The sequence below is a fragment of the Oncorhynchus nerka genome, linkage group LG27 (genome assembly GCF_034236695.1).
Source record: "Oncorhynchus nerka isolate Pitt River linkage group LG27, Oner_Uvic_2.0, whole genome shotgun sequence".
NCBI classification, from domain to species: domain Eukaryota; kingdom Metazoa; phylum Chordata; class Actinopteri; order Salmoniformes; family Salmonidae; genus Oncorhynchus; species Oncorhynchus nerka.
This window is the reverse complement of record NC_088422.1, coordinates 26,061,866-26,078,352: the sequence shown is the minus strand read 5'-3', so window position 1 is coordinate 26,078,352 and position 16,487 is coordinate 26,061,866. Positions and strand designations below refer to the sequence as shown.

Below are 16,487 nucleotides of genomic sequence, written 5' to 3'. Positions count from 1 at the left end.
CAATTGCCCTGGGAAAGTCGTATTCCTGGTCGTAATGCTGGTGAGTTACCGCCACTCTGATATCCCAACAAAAATGTCCGGCTGAATGTAATAACACAAAAAACACTCTGGAGTAATAATGTAAGAAATAACACACCACTGCACCATTTTATACACACACAGGAGTAATCCACTCAGTGTCCGTCGCCCTGTTTTAGTTGACTGACATGAAGTAGAGTGAATATTTTTCACACCTCGCTTTAAGATGCAGTCTAAATAAGAGAAAGGGGGCTGGCAGGTAGGATTTACTTTCTCCCTGTCTCTGGTCCACACTCCAGTACAGTAGGTGGCAGGAATGCTCCATAACGTTGGATAACAACCACCGATAAATCCCACAAACGAAGAAGAAGAACACCACCACCACCACCACCACCACCACCACCACCACCCCCCCTCCCCTCCTTTCTCTCTCTCATCGGGATATGTCAAATGAACATGGACCCATATGAAACGTCAGCACAGTGAGTGTAGTAGCAGTTTACGTATTGATGTTAGCGAGCTAGCCTAGTAAAATACAGTCCAGACATAGAAATACATTTGTCGTAAAGCAGTATATTTGTAGAGTTATTACATTGGGAAACGGTAGAGTTTATATTCGTTGCAGAGAATACGTTTAACGCAATGGACTTCACTTGGATTTTTTTACTTTCTCGAAGTTCATACGGTAAGAGATTCCATTGATTAGCTAGCTACTGTTAGCTAGAGGATAACAGTAACCATAACAGCGTCAGCTATACTAGCTAGCCATCTTCATTGTTGAAACCATCTGTCTTTTCATGATCAAGTCGTTAACTAAACGGGGACTGACGGATTTCTTAAATCTCGAAATGTTGAAATATTTACAGAATGATAATGAACTATTCAGCTAACTATCTAGTTGGCAAACTGCTAACCGTAGCTAACTTGAAGCGAGCAGGCATTGCCAACACTGTGAGTAGCTAGCTGCCATAGCTAGCTACATCGTCTCTCATCTTGTCATCCAGCTAAAATATCATTAGCCTCTTTTAGATGTCTCTTTTAGCAAACTTACTAGTTAAACCTGCTGTCACGTATCTGTCAACTGATCTAGCGACATGACAAATCATAAGAGCGGCACAAAAGGACTATCTGCAACTGCAAGTTTTTCCAACTACCAGGAAATATGCATCACTCACTATATCCTCATTCCACATCTCTAATATTAATTGTCTTCATGCTGATTACTGTGACACTCTCTCTGTTGTCTGTTTCAGATTGAAAGAGGAAAGACAATGACAGTTCCCTTGCCTGTGAGAGGAGGCTACACTGGAATACAGCTGTTCTGTGACCAAAGCAAGGGACCTTGAAGGACCACAGCCTGTGTGACAGAGGACTTGCATTGTGAAGCTTTTGGGGAGAGTAGCAGGCAGTACACTTGTGTAAAGAAACACTAAGGCAAGGTGGAGATGTTTGCCAAACTGAAAAAGAAGATTGCTGAGGAGGCAGCCACAGCCCCCCGGACCGGAGTCCGCATGCCTCGGTCCTATAGCAAAGAGTCCATTACGTCAGTGGGGGCAGACTCGGGGGATGATTTTGTAAGTACCAGTTTTGTTACCTCACTGTCACTCTGTCCATGCCAGTCATCTTTTGAACCCACCAAGAGTAGTTGGTCACATGACACGAAACACAATCACACACGATTCTGTTCGCTTAAGAAGTTTTCCAGAGCTATTCTATAAAGGAGGCATCATGGAAGATAAGGGAGGTTTCTTTTAAATGATTACTTTTGGCCTCTAATTTTAATTGGCTTTAACTTTGCACTTATGAAACACAAACAATGATAATTTTTATCCTGTACACTCTTTCAATTCACCATAGGCTATTGTATTATTATATTACAGTTTTCTCAGTGTTTAGAGAGATTCTGCGGCCCCTCCCAGACAGTAATGGCCCAGGCCCTCCATTAGTGTTTCTCTATGTGGCCTGGTAAGAGCATTTCAGTGGCTCTCTCCTATGTAATGGAGCCCCTGGGACTGTCATGATGCTGTAAGTCACTACCATATACATGGATCATATCAGATATCCCCTGTACCATGATGTCAATAGCCCTGAATTTTATGAGATTAATATCTAATAATGGCTTTATGAATTTCAGCAAAATTGTAGGCCTAATGTACAAGACTTACATTATGCAGAGCCAGGGAAAGAGCAGTAAAGTAATTTGCTGCATTTTTAAGTTTGGTGTAATTGTCCTTTATTAACGAGTAGCCCTGCCTATATTTTGATGACATTGCCTTTTGGATTATGAGTTGGGTCTGTGAGTCAGCTAGCTTATTGTTATATGGTTGGGTGTGTCTGGAGATAGGCATCCAGAAGCCAGTGGATGCCACGGCTTAGTGTAAATATACGAGTTCCCCTACGACCGCTCTTTTGTAAATGATGACATGAATTCTAAAATTGTAGGCGCAAACCTGTGTAACCTGAAGCCATGCTCGGTTGTCAGCTCTGCAATGCTCTGTTCACTTGATGACACACACAATGTTTATTTTCTCTTTTGGAGAAGGTAGCTTAACATACTATATGTTGAGACAATTCAGGTTACATTTTCATTAGGCTAATCAGTAATAATTGTGATGGTGTTATACCACATTGCACTGTTAAACATATAATTTATATTCAGAAGATCATGTATTAGGCACTGGAAAATATTTTTTTGTCGATGTTATTGGAAATGCATCATAAGTGTTAATCAGTTCAGTGGTAATTTTACACTTCCCACGGCTACAATTATGAATAAAGTGGCTCATCTTACAGGGTTACCCAGCTCCAGTCTTCTGGGGCTGATGTGTATTTAAGTCATTGACTGGCAAGAAGGTCAAATCACCTGGTAGACTATCCCTTGTCATCCTGATTCTACTACAAATTTGACATCAAGCTAAAGTAAACACACTCGTAGCCATGAGTTAGGTACCGATGATATGACATGTTGTTGTTATAGCAATAATGGACTGGAGCCTGGCCTGTAGGCCTTACATCATGTCACCTAGTCACAGCCTTGGCTGGCATGAACAATGAACTTTTGTGTGGGTGGGAAGGAGGTGTATGATGGGGTGCTATTCTATGTATGTTGTGTCAATTGATGTATTTATATGGAAGCAGCAGCACTCTTTAATTGTCCAAGTCAAATTTCCCCTTGGACAATAACGTACATCTTAGTGTATACTAAACATTAAGAACACCTGCTCTTTCCATGTCATAGACTGACTAGGTGAAAGCTATTATCCCTTATTGATGTCACCTCTTAAATCCACATCAATCAGTGTAGATGAAGGGGAGGATATAGGTTAAAGAATGATTTTTAAGCCTTGAGACAAATGAGACATGGATTGTGTATGTGTGCTATTCAGAGGGTGAATGGGCAAGACAAAAAATGTAAGTGCCTTTGAATGGGGTATGGTAGTAAACTCAGCAAAAAAAGAAACATCCTCTCACTGTCAACTGTGTTTATTTTCAGCAAACTTAACATGTGTAAATATTTGTATGAACATAAGATTCAACAACTGAGACATAAACTGAACAAGTTCCACAGACATGTGACTAACAGAAATGGAATAATGTGTCCCTGACCAAAGGGGGGGTCAAAATCAAAAGTAACAGTCAGTGTCTGGTGTGGCCACCAGCTGCATTAAGTACTGCAGTGCATTTCCTCCTCACGGACTGCACCAGATTTGCCAGTTCTCGCTGTGCGATGTTACCCCACTCTTCCACCAAGGCACCTGCAAGTTCCAGAACATTTCTGGGGGGAATGGCCCTAGCCCTCACCCTCCGATCCAACAGGTCCCAGACGTTCTCAATGGGATTGAGATCCGGGCTCTTCGCTGGCCATGGCAGAACACTGTACTGAGCTTGTTGTCATTGCAGGCAATCTCAACGCTGTGCATTACACGGAAGACATCCTCCTCCCTCATGCGGTACCCTTCCTGTATTGCAGGAAATCATTGTCATGCTGGAAGGTCAAGTCAGGATGAGACTGCAGGAAGGGTACCGCATGAGGGAGGAGGATGTCTTCCGTGTAATGCACAGCGTTGAGATTGCCTGCAATGACAACAAGCTCAGTCCGATGATGCTGGGACACACCGCCCCAGACCATGACAGACCCTCCACCTCCAAATTGATCCCGCTCCAGAGTACAGGCCTCGGTGCAATGCTCATTCCTTTGACGATAAACGCAAATCCGACCATCACCCCTGGTGAGACAAAACCGTGACTTGTCAGTGAATAGCACTTTTTGCCAGTCCTGTTTGGTCCAGCGACGGTGGGTTTGTGCCAATATGTGACATTGTTGCTGGTGATATCTGGTGAGGACCTGCCTTTACAACAGGCCTACAAGCCCTCAGTCCAGCCTCTCTCGGCCTATTGCGTACAGTCTGAGCACTGATGGAGGGATTGTGCGTTCCTGGTGTAACTCTGGCAGTTATTGTTGCCATCCTGTACCTGTCCCGCAGGTGTGATGTTCGGATGTACCGATCCTGTGCAGGTGTTGTTACACATGGTCTGCCACTGCGAGGACGATCAGCTGTCCATCCTGTCTCTCTGTAGCGTGGTCTCACAGAACAGACATAGCAATTTATTGCCCTGGCCACATCTGCAGTCCTCATGCCTCCTTGCAGCATGCCTAAGGCACTTTCACGAAGATGAGCAGGGACCCTGGGCATCTTTCTTTGGGTGTTTTTCAGAGTCAGTAGAAAGGCCTCTTTAGTGTCCTAAGTTTTCATAACTGTGACCTTAATTGCCTACCATCTGTAAGCTGTTAGTGTCTTGATGACCGTTCCACAGGTGCATGTTCATCAATTGTTTATGGTTAATTTAACATGGGAAACAGTGTTTAAACCCTCTACAATGAAGATCTGTGAAGTTATTTGGATTTTTACAAATTATCTTTGAAAGACAGGGCCCTGAAAAGGGGACGTTTCTTTTTTTGCTGAGTTTAGGTTCCAGGCACACCAGTTTGTGTTGAACTGCAATGCTGCTGGGTTTTTCACGCTCAACAGTTTCCCGTGTGGATCAAGAATAGTCCACCTCGCAAAGGACATCCAGCCAACTGTGCGGCGCATTGGAGTCAACAAGGGCCAGCATGCCTGTGGAACACTTTCGACACCTTGTAGAGTCCATGCCCCGACGAAATTAGTCTGTTTTGAGGGCAAAAGGGAGGGGGGCCAACTCAATATTAGGAATGTTCTCCTAATGTTTGGTATAGTCCGTGTTGATCTTCTCAGTGTGATATTTCATAGACTCTACAACCCACAACGTAGATGTTTCTAGTACCTGCTGACCCATTACTATGGAAGCTCCAGTGTGACCTGCTGAGTTGCTGTGCTGATGAGGATCCCTCTGTTCTGTGTGTTTGTGTTGACCTCCAGGCCTCTGATGGCAGTAGCTCCAGGGACGACCTCTCCTCCCAGATCCTCAGAAGGAATGATCAGATTCGCAAGCTGGAGGCCAAACTATCAGGTAAGACATGTCTGTATTGAGCCAGTATAAACAGAGTAGGATGAGGTGGCCATCTAAGATTAGTTTTGCATTTCCCCATTCAATAGTTAAGGTTAGGTTTGGTGGTGGATAAGCTGATTCTAGATCTGTGTCTAATGTACTTAGAAACAACTTCTACACAGAGCAGTTCACTCAGGTCAAAGGTCACATAACCCACGGGTGATGTCTGGTTTCAGACCTCCAAGGTTTTTGTTCTCAACACTGACCCTCATAAGGTATGATGGGGGTAACTCTTACAATTTCTTTATTCTTTACCACATTCCCATTCGGTGAACGTTAAGAGCAAATGCCATGGCTTTTGGTCTACCTTTGGGGGTTCTGTGTGTCTTCTCTCCCAGATTAGTGTGATAGCTACTCCTCCCTCAGATGTGGTGTGTGTGTGTGACCCCTTAGAAGAGGTTAAAAGTTGCATGTCCTCATGCAGCGTCTTAACCAGGATGGATTTCTCATCTAAGAAAATCATTGTTTTCTTTCCTTTTGTATGCCTCTCTTCATTTATTTTATTCCTCCTCCTCCCTGTCCCTTTACCCTAATCCACCTATCCCCCTTTCCTGGGTGTGTGTGTACTTCTGTGATGTTGGTATCCCATCACCCCACCTCCTGCCAATAGACTACGCTGAGCAGCTCCGACTTATGCAGAAGACCAAGGACAAGCTTGAAATTGCATTAGAAAAACATCAGGATTGTACGTACCTTTATTCTCCTCCCATTTTGCTTCCTTTCTGTCTCATTTGTTTGTCTGCTGGATGGGGTAATGGTCACCCTAAGCACCATCAGTCGCTCGCGGAGGGGTTGAGGGGTTGAGAATCATGCTGTCACTTCTATAGATTTCCATATAAACAAATAAATTGATGAAACCAAAGGACTTACATGCTTGTTCATATAGAATTGTTTAGAAATGTTTGTGGCACTCAGCAGCGTTACAGTTCTTGACACAAACCGGTGCGCCTGGCACCTAATACCATATCCCATTCAAAGGCACTTAAATCTTTTGTCTTGTCCATCCACCCTCTAAATGACACGCATACACAATCCATGTCTCCAATTATCTCAAGCCTTAAAAATCTGTCTTTAAACTGTCTCATCCCCTTCATCTTTACTGATTTGAAGTGGATTTAACAAGTGACATCAGTAAGGGATCATAGCTTTCACCTGGATTCACCTGGTCAGTCTGTCATGAAAAGAGCACGTGTTCTTAATGTTTTGTATACTCTGTGTAAGTCCATGTGGGATGTCTCTGTTGGCCATGCTTAGATGCACAGCTTGCCTTTGCTTCTGGGGAACACTTAGTTTGGCATACTGGACACATTCTATGGTCAATTTTACCACCCTTTCACAGCTAGCAGCTACTAACCACTGACAATTCCATAACTATCTGTTTGAACCGAGCCATCTTTGGCTAGCCTGTTGTGTTCATCCTCTTTCTGTTTGTCTGTCTTTCACTATCCAGCCTCCATGAGGAAACTGCAGGACCAGAATGAGACTCACCAGGCCAATAGAGCCAAAATGGCCGAAGGCATGGCTTTGGCACTGGACAAGAAGGATCAGGTGAGCATCATATCCTTTGCACCACAAGGCATTAATTTGTGTGTGTTTATACTAAGATGAATTCCTGTCTTTGTCTGTAGGAATGGATGGAAAGGATATCTACGCTGGAGCAGGTACGCTAACATCTAAACTGCATTCTAACATCTAACAAAAGTTATAGGTTCTCATTCAGCCAGTCAGTCTTTGCATGTGTAGATGAGAGCTCTAACTGGGGGTCATCCTGTCTGTTCCTCAGGAGAAAGCGTCTCTGTCTGTGAGGCTAGATGAGATGATGGAGCAGAGCCTTACTCTGTTCCAGAAGAGGGATGACCTGGACGAGCTGGAGGGCTTCCAGCAGCAGGAGCTCGCCAAAGTCAAACACATGGTACACACTACTGACAACAAGGTCCCACTGTCTAACTCTAACCCACCCACCACATTGCGTGTATGAGGAAAGTCAAACGTAGACTTGTCAGCTTGTGCTTTATCTGTCTGCCTGTTCTGATTCAAGCTGTAGCTGTGTCAGTAATGATCCTTCACAAGTCTTCCTATTACTCTAGACAATAATTGTATTTCAACATTTGTTATAGTGAAGTCCTTTCTGTGGTTGATTCTGTTATGGTAGTTACTGAGTAAGGAGGAGCAGCTGGTCCAGCAGGAGCGAGTGCTCCAGCAGAAGGGTGCCGAGCTGCAGATGGCCAAAAAGGGTCTGGCCGAAGCCCAGGAGCAGCTGCGGGTTCTGGGAGAGGAGCATCAGGAAAGTTGCAGGCTCAACACGGAGCAGGAGATGGAGAGGTAAGGACAGGACACAGATTGCCTTGATAATGCCATGAATTCAGTAGTTGCAGAGATGCTGGTCTTGATGACTGAAAGTAATGACCTTACTCATTGTAGAGCTTGCCCCCCTCACCTCTTTTCTATAAGGGAGAGTTAGTATGCCAATTCTTTTGATGAAGTCTGCCTGTTTTCTTCTGGGTTGTCTGTGGTTTTGGTGGTTGTCTAACAGTACAGGGTGTGTGTGGTCTCCTTTAGAGAGGAGTTGCTGGAGGTCAGGGAGGAGGCTGAGAAGAAGATTACTGAGCTGGAGGGCAGAGGCCAGAACCTGCAGAAGGTCATCCAACAGGTGTCTGAAGACTTCCAGAAGGTGAGCCCTCTAACCCAGAGAGAAATCCTTTACCAAAATCCTTTCACTGTATTGAAATGGTACAGATTTGTAATGACAGCATATGAATATGGTAAACTAAATGTGATAATATTTTATAAAATATTTCAGATTTAGTGATCTAATTGTGTATGTTCTCAGTCACGGAGCGCGGCAGCAGCTGTAGAGAAGTCTCTCCGTACGTTACAAATGGAGAACAATGCCCTGAAGCTGCAGCAACACAAAGTAAGAGCAGACCACCATGTAGCTACCTATATCTACCCCCTATTCGTTCTCCTCACCCTGCCCTGTGGAGGGAGGTACAGTATACTGTGTATTGACCCAATCCTCTCTATCCTTGCTGTGGTCCCCAGGCTGCAGTGACTGATGAGGACAAGGAGCGTGTGCTGCTGGACCTGCAGGAGAAGATCTCCTCTCTGGAGAGACGTCTGTATGGTAACCTGAGTGAAGACGAGCTCCTCCAGGAGCTTCTCAAAGAGGTAACTTAAACAGTCAGCTAATCCTAAAGACAGAGGGACTCCAGTGGAATTAGTTTAGAGAAAATACCACAGAGAATGGTGATTCATTTCTTAGCTCCTTTTTCCTGATGTGTAGAAGTCCACTCTGGAGCAGAGGCTGGAGGACACGAGAGTTGAGCTGCTGGAGGCACGCACCAACCATGCAGACACGGTTAGCTCTTTGGAGACTCAGGTAAACAGTCCTCTCTCTACCTCTTCATCAGCATGATATACTTCTTCACATGCCACTGGCTTAGATGCTCCATTAGGTAACAGTAATACATGAAAAACTGTATGAACTCATCTGTTAAGCATATTGTATCTCAACTCCCCCAGATATCCAGACTCAACAACAATGTGACTGAACTACAGACCCTGCTACGACACAAGGACGACTCTTCCAAGAACTACAGAGAGAGAACGGACGCACAGGTAAGAGAACAGGTACACACTGGTGGGAGAGAACAATGTAAGCATTTAAGACCTGTGCTCTCTCTCTACCTTCAGTCTCTCACACAGCCCTATGTCTCTGTCTCAGATAGCAGGTCTGGAACAGCAGGTGCAGGAGAGCAATGAGAGGCTCAAGAACACTGAGCAGCAGATCTCTGACAAACAAGCACATCTAGACAAACTGGTAAATAAATGTCCGATTACGGGGAAAGATGCTCTACCACCACTGTTCATGGATTAAGTTGAACATGAGGCTGGAGCAAATGCGGTTTAATTGTATTTATTTTCTTTAGACTGAGTAGGCTTTTAATGTGTGATGTTAAGACGGCCCTTTCCCCTGTGGTCCCTCCCCCAGCAGGCAGAGTGGAGTGTGGAGAGGGACAGTCTGCAGCAGCAGGTGTCTGCAGAGCAGCAACGGGGCCAGGAGAGGGCAGGCCGGCTGGAGGAGCAGCTCACTGCACTGCAGACAGAGAGAGACACCGAACACACCTCTGCCCAAGCCACGATTGTGAGTTACAGTTCTCAGCTCTCACATCCTCTGTACATTTTAATTCACAAAACTGTTCTAAGTGAAATGTGCTGCGTAGTTTTGTAACCTGAATATTAAAGTCAACTGTATCTTTGGTATTTGATCATTTCTATGCAGATTTTGATCAGTTTATCCATTGGTCTCTGTGGATTGTTAATTGTCCATTATCGGTTGCCATGTAATTTATCTCTGCTACAGGGCTGGCATGAAACTGGACTCTCAAACAAGGCCATCAATTTTTTATCTATCGTTATTGGACTGTGTTCCTATACATTCTAATTTCTGCTTTTCTTTCTCAAACATCCCTTTGTCTCTGCTTCTCTCTCCCTCACCAACCGCTCTCTCTCGCTCTCTCTCGCTCCCTCACCCATCTGTGTTGTATTTCCCAGAGTGAGTTGGAGCAAGAGAGAGCGTCTCTGCTGAGGGGGAGGGATAAAGCTGACGTTGCTCTGAGGAGGCAGGCAGAGGGGCTGGAGCAGGCCAGGGTCAGACACACTTCCTGCTTTCTATTAGGCAGTCCGTTGAAAACAGGAAGTCACAGATTTCCTGAAGAAACAAGATATTTTTCAAATTAAATTGCGTTCTTCAGTCACTCCAGATGTTTTGCATACTGTGCCACACCATTTCTATGAGAACTGCATTCCTACATTACAACTCCCCAAAAATTGTCCTGTTGCCTGTACAAACGGGGTAATGATGTCCCTATATGTGTCCCCAGTCAGAGCTGAGCAGCAGGCAGACAGTGAGTGTGGAGATAGCCATGGCTCTGGAGGACACCAGGAGACAGAAGGAGGTGCTCCAACTACAGGTCTGGAGATACATGATACATACTTACTCTCACAGCATACATTTTTACTGTACTCTTTGAAATAACAAACAGGATTCTTTACACTGTTGGAACGAGGTTTGAAACAATTGCAGATGCATTTTCCTTAACGCCCATAGTGCCCGAGTATGATTATCTGTTACAAAGCCATGAATTCAGCTTGTGTTGATTATGTGCTCGTAAATAAATGATCATGTTACTCTCTCCTTTTCCAGGTAGGAGAGATGATGGCGTCACTTCAAACAACATCGCAGGAACTGGCCCACGTCACTGAGCAGCTGAAGCAGAAAGAAGAGGAACTCCAAACACTTCGCGATGGTAAACACTTTCTCTGTCCACAGGTGCCCTTTTCCTCCATCTCCCATGCTATGTGAATTCAGAAGTTGTAGTGTTTGTCTGATGTTCCCTTCCACACTATTTGTTTTGCAGAGCTGCAGAGTGCCCAGAGCTCCCTGTCCCAGCTGCAAGAGGAGACAGAGGGGCTGCAGGCAGCAGCCCAGGAGAGGCAGGAGGAGAAGGACAGCCAGCTGGTCAGCTTGAGGCAGGAGCTCCTAACCCAGAATGAGCAGTTGGACTCCTGCCAGTTACGGGTCAGAACACACACAGGGAGCACAGCCATTAAGCTTTTAACTCACAACCTGTGCATAAGTCCAAAGTCTGTCATTACATATCATGTTAGGTCTGCATGTCTGTTGTTGATTGACTTTGCCTGCTTTGTCTGACTGTGCCTCTGTCTGTGTCCCTCCCAGGTATCGGAGCTAGAGATAGAGACTCTGACGTTGCAGCAGACTCCAGAGCTGTGTGAACTGGACCAAAATGGGACTGTGACGGTGGATGACCTGGACCACATGCAGAAGGCCAACCGAGACCTGGAGCAGCAGCTCAGTGAAAAGAACAAGGTCAGTACTGGATGACCCAGAAACCATGATCACCACACAGGCATGGTCAGATAATTAATGCTTGTCTGAAATAGCTGGAGGAGGACCATTTCATTATTCCTGTGTGTTTTAGGTGCTGTTATTGATTGGATGACTGTTTCTTTACAGACCATTAAGCAGCTGCAGCAGAGACTAGCAGAGCTAAAGAGGACCTTGCAGAAGGAGCTGGTGAGACATTTAGATAACTTAGTATGGGTATATTTAAATCAAATTTTAAAAAATCAGTTCATTAAAATATTGTTTTGTTTGATGGTTTGTGTCTGTGTTTCTGGTGCAGAAGCTGAAACCTGAAACAGAGTCCGATGGGAAAGAGAGGGCCCAAGAAGGGAGAGGAGAGAGGCAAGAGAGGCCAGACAGAATCTTTACAGAGCTCACTCTAGGCCCGGCCCCGGGCCCAAACACCACTGTCACCAACACATCTGATCTCAATGACTCACGAGAGATCAACTTTGAGTACCTCAAACACGTGGTGCTAAAATTCATGTCATCCAGAGAGGCTGAGGTGAGAGCAGTCCACCTGGTCCCTGTTACAGCTAGGCCATATACACAGCTAGGCCATATACACAGCTAGGCCATATACACAGCTAGGCCATATACACAGCTAGGCCATATACACAGCTAGGCCATATACACAGCTAGGCCATATACACAGCTAGGCCATATACACAGCTAGGCCATATACACAGCTAGGCCATATACACAGCTAGGCCATATACACAGCTAGGCCATATACACTGAGTGTACAAAACATTAAGAACACATGCTTTTTCCAGGTAAAAGCTATGATCCCTTATTGATGTCACTTGTTAAATCCACTTTAATCTGTGTAGATGAAGGGGAGGAGACTGGTCAAATAAGTATTTTTAATGCTTGAGTGGCGCAGCGGGCTAAGGCACTGCATCTCGGTGCAAGAGGTGTCACTACAGTCCCTGGTTCGATTCCGGGCTGTATCACATCCGGCCGTGATTGGGAGTCCCATAGGGCGGTGCACAATTGGCCCAGCGTCGTCCGTGTTTGGTCGTCATTGTAAATAAGATATTTTTTTTAAATATTTGTTTTTAACTGACTTGCCCAGTTAAATAAATTGAGACATGGATTGTGTATGTGTGCAATTCAGAGGGTGAATGGGCTAGACAAAATATTTACGCCTTTGAACAGGGTATGGTTGTAGTTCCCAGGTGTACCAGTTTGTGTCAAGAACTGCAATGCTGCTGTGTTTTTCACACTCAACAGTTTCCCGAACACTTTCAACACCTTGTAGAGTCCATGCCCTGGTGAATTGAGGCTGTTCTGAGGGAAAAAGGGGGTGCAACTCAATATTAAGATGGTGCTCCTAATGTTTGTATTACTCTGTGTATACAGTCAGTTTATTAGGTACACCACCCCATTCACCAAAATGGATCGCTCCTACAGACAGTGAGTCACGTTGCCGTGGCTTGCTAAATAAAGCAGGCAGACGGGCGTCGAGGCATTCAGTTACTGTTCGATCCAACGTTAGAATGGGACTTTGAGCATGGTATGATCGATGGTGCCAGGCGCGCCAGATTCAACTGACAAGTGACTGTGCTAGATGGGTGTACCTAATACAATTCCTGGTGAGTGTATCTGATGTCTATGGTCATGGATGAAGTCTAAATCTCTCTGTGTCCCCCTCTCTCTGTATCTTAGGCCTATCAGCTGATCAGAGCAGTGTCTGTGTTGCTGAACTTCACTGGTGAGGAAGAAGACATGTTGAAGCAGACTCTGGAGTACAAGGTGGCTTTCTCCTTTCACACCTCGTTTCCCTGAAACTCATGTCAAATGAATGGATGTTATGGCCTGAACCACAGTCAGTGTGTATCACATGAAATAGGCCATGACCCTATTTTGTCCTCAAATGTTCTCATTTCTTAAATGTGCGAGCTATCTGTTATTTCTTTTAGAATGACTTAAGCTGCATCTGGAGGGAAATTGTTATTTTTATAGAGGATACTATAACATTCAAACCCATGTTTTGCTACCAATAGACCCTTTACCAGTTGTAATACTAGTTTTAGTAGTCCAATGATAGTTCATTTGATATAATTGTAACTATCGCTGTATTTTTCAGATGTCCTGGTTTGGATCCAAGCCTTCTCTGAAAGGTATTGTCCGGCCATCAGTTTCAGGGGCACCTGCTCACTGGAGCTGAGGGGACCGAGAGAGGAAGACGGGAAAGACACACACACATTACTTTTATCATGCGTTTGCATGTCTTCTCCCACCACTGTGGCAACCAAATGAACACTGTAAAGAGAACACAACCCAAGCTTTAAAATGGTTTCTGACATGACACAGATTCCTATGTACTGTAGCTCCTCAATCTCTCCTGATCATTTTTTTCTCTTCATCTTCAAGAGAAAAGAGAATGGCTCTACAATGACTTAGAAGGGCAAAGTCTTGTTAATGTGGTCTGTTGTTTTTTTTGTTTTTTGGGGGAGGTTTATTTAGAAGTAAAATGGTTAAAGCAGACATGGTGTTGACCCATTTGATAAATGTTAACCTTAAGAGAAACCCTCCTCTCTCCCCTTGGAATGAGGTTAACATTAGATCTAGCTCTGTCATGGACACAGTACAAGTACACTACATTACCAAAAGTATCTGGACATCTGCTTGTCTAACATCTCATTCCAAATTCATGGGCATTAATATGGAGTTGGTCTCCCCTTTGCTGCTATAGCCTCTACTCTTCTGGGAAGGCTTTCCACTAGACGTTGGAACATTGCTGCTATAACAGCCTCTACTCTTCTGGGAAGGCTTTCCACCAGACGTAGGAACATTGCTGCTATAACAGCCTCTACTTTTCTGGGATGGCTTTCCACTAGACGTTGGAACATTGACGCCGGGGACTTGCTTACATTCAGCTGAAAGAGCATTAGTGAAGTCAGGCACTGATGTTGGGGGATTAGGCCTGGCTCGCAGTCGGCGTTCCAATTCATACAAAAGGTGTTCGATGGGGTTGAGGTCAGGGCTCTGTGCAGGCCAGTCAAGTTCTTCCACACCGATCTCAACAAAAATGTTCTGTATGGACCTCATCTTGGGCATGTGGGCATAGTCATGCTGGAACAGGAAAGGGCCTTTTTCAAATTGTTGCCACAAAGTTGGAAGCACTGAATCGTCTAGAATGTAATTGTATGCTGTAGCATTAAGATATCCCTTCACTGGAACTAAGGGGCTTAGCCCGAACCATGAAAAACAGCCCCAGACCATTATTCCTCCTTCACCAAACTTACAGTTGGCACTATGTATCAAGGCAGGTAGCGTTCTCCTAGCATCTGCCAAACCCAGATTGGTTCGTTGGACTGCCAGGTGGTGAAGCGTGATTTACTAAAGCGTTTCTACTAGTCCAGAGTCCAATGGCAGCAAGCTTTACACCACTCCAACCAAAGCGTGGCATTGCGCATAGTGATCCTTAGGCTTGTGCGCGGCTGCTCGGTCATGGGAACTAATTTCATGAAGATTCCAACGAACAGTTTATTGTGCTGACGTTGATTCCAGAAGCAGTTTGGAACTTGGTAGTGAGTGATGCAACACGAAGACAAACAAGTTTTTACACGCCATGCGCTTCAGCACTCGGTGGTCCTCTTCTGTGAGTTTGTGTGGCTCAATGTACTCAATTTGATACACATGTCAGCAACGGGTGTGGCTGAAATAGCCGTATCCACTCTTGTAGGGGTGTCCTCATACACCATATATACACAAAAGTATGTCTTATTCTCCAGGTGTTAAGAGTGGGACGGGTCAGGCCTACCAGACTGTCACAACTCTTTTTGACAGAGAAGATTATTTATGTCTCTGTGCTCCAATGGTTTTTCTTTCATTTAGACATAGAAAACGGTATTTACTGCCGTTGACTACCTATGCCAGGGTTCCCCAAATAGCGGTCCATGGGCCGGATTTGGCCTGCGTGTGGTTTTATTTGGCCCCCAATGTTTTCTGAGCAAAAACGCTATTATTTTTTTATATCTTTTTTAAAATTATTGTTGGACATAAGACTGTAAAAACGTCTGGAAATCAGCTCCAAGTTATTTTAATTTCCGACATCTGTTCCTAAATAGCTTCCTGAAATGATTGTTTTAATCTAAAATTCTTTCTGTTTGGGATTCTTGCGGTCAATTTGAAGTCTACAAATATTTGTAATTATGTTCCAGCCCCTGAACATCCAAAAAAATGAGCCTGCGGCTAGATCCAGTTGATGATCCCTTCTCTATGGTTGGGAAAGAGATATTGTGGAATTGTGAATGCATGATAACAAGAACCTTGAAAATGCTACCATCCCAATCAACCCCTCTTCAGTTGAATGGAACACCCCAAGATTTCTGATGGACCCTTCACAACAGTCTTTAAATTGGTTCTTTCCATTAAAAATATAACTTCAGATGGCTTATGTAGGAATAATCCATGTTAAAATCAGAACTTGTGATGTTTGAAGGGGAGGTGAGAGTCATACATCAATGTCTTTGATATCAATGGAGAAAATCTACGTCATGTAGACAGGAGAGGAGTACTTTTTAAACATGTTAAATAATTATTGAAAGCTATCTAAATCAGAATTATTGACAGATGTGCTCTACCTTTACCTGCCTTGTGTTTGTGTAAATGACAGTACATTCCATGTCTATTTATATATGATAACTGTAAATATGCATTGAGAACTTTATAAATCACTGGGTGTAAAATCATTTGGTTTGACCTCTTGCAGTATTTTACACCATGTTTTACCTTTCTGTCCATGTAGCCAGTCTTGGCTTGATGTTCTGTCTCACTGTTCATTGACATCCTGTCAGAACTAAGTGACCATTTGTGTGAGCTTACAATGTGAGGACATTAACAATGTACTGGAGGAAAGACCCTTTAATACCGTATGCATTGGTTTTCTGCAGAGAGAAAACCTGTCTCCTTACATTCTGAATAGAATGTGAACCATATTAATGGCTAAGGTGTGAGGCAGCAACACAGCAGTCTGCACTCTGAATTCTACTCCCATATCATG

At 44.3% G+C, this 16,487-nt stretch overlaps 1 protein-coding gene across 5 annotated transcripts; it reads left to right on the top strand.

Moving 5' to 3' along the window:
* The first annotated feature begins 452 nt into the window (after positions 1–452).
* Positions 453–16,176, top strand: LOC115111460 (golgin subfamily A member 1-like). Of its 5 annotated transcripts, none has more exons than XM_029637512.2 (24): positions 453–703; positions 1,272–1,592; positions 5,418–5,508; positions 6,158–6,232; positions 6,998–7,095; positions 7,176–7,208; positions 7,331–7,459; positions 7,700–7,869; positions 8,107–8,218; positions 8,378–8,461; positions 8,590–8,715; positions 8,831–8,926; positions 9,070–9,177; positions 9,272–9,367; positions 9,542–9,691; positions 10,102–10,197; positions 10,431–10,520; positions 10,754–10,856; positions 10,968–11,128; positions 11,288–11,437; positions 11,585–11,644; positions 11,754–11,978; positions 13,145–13,231; positions 13,566–16,176. In XM_029637512.2, exons 2-24 carry the CDS (start codon positions 1,464–1,466, stop codon positions 13,644–13,646), a joined length of 2,550 nt encoding a protein of 849 aa, XP_029493372.1. In that variant the 5' UTR covers positions 453–703; positions 1,272–1,463; the 3' UTR covers positions 13,647–16,176. The 5 variants fall into 5 exon arrangements, with proteins under 5 accessions (XP_029493372.1, XP_029493374.1, XP_029493376.1 ...); XM_029637513.2 differs by having other exon boundaries at positions 454–703; positions 9,070–9,165; positions 9,539–9,691; XM_029637511.2 differs by having other exon boundaries at positions 454–703; positions 9,539–9,691.
* Positions 16,177–16,487: the final 311 nt, after the last annotated feature.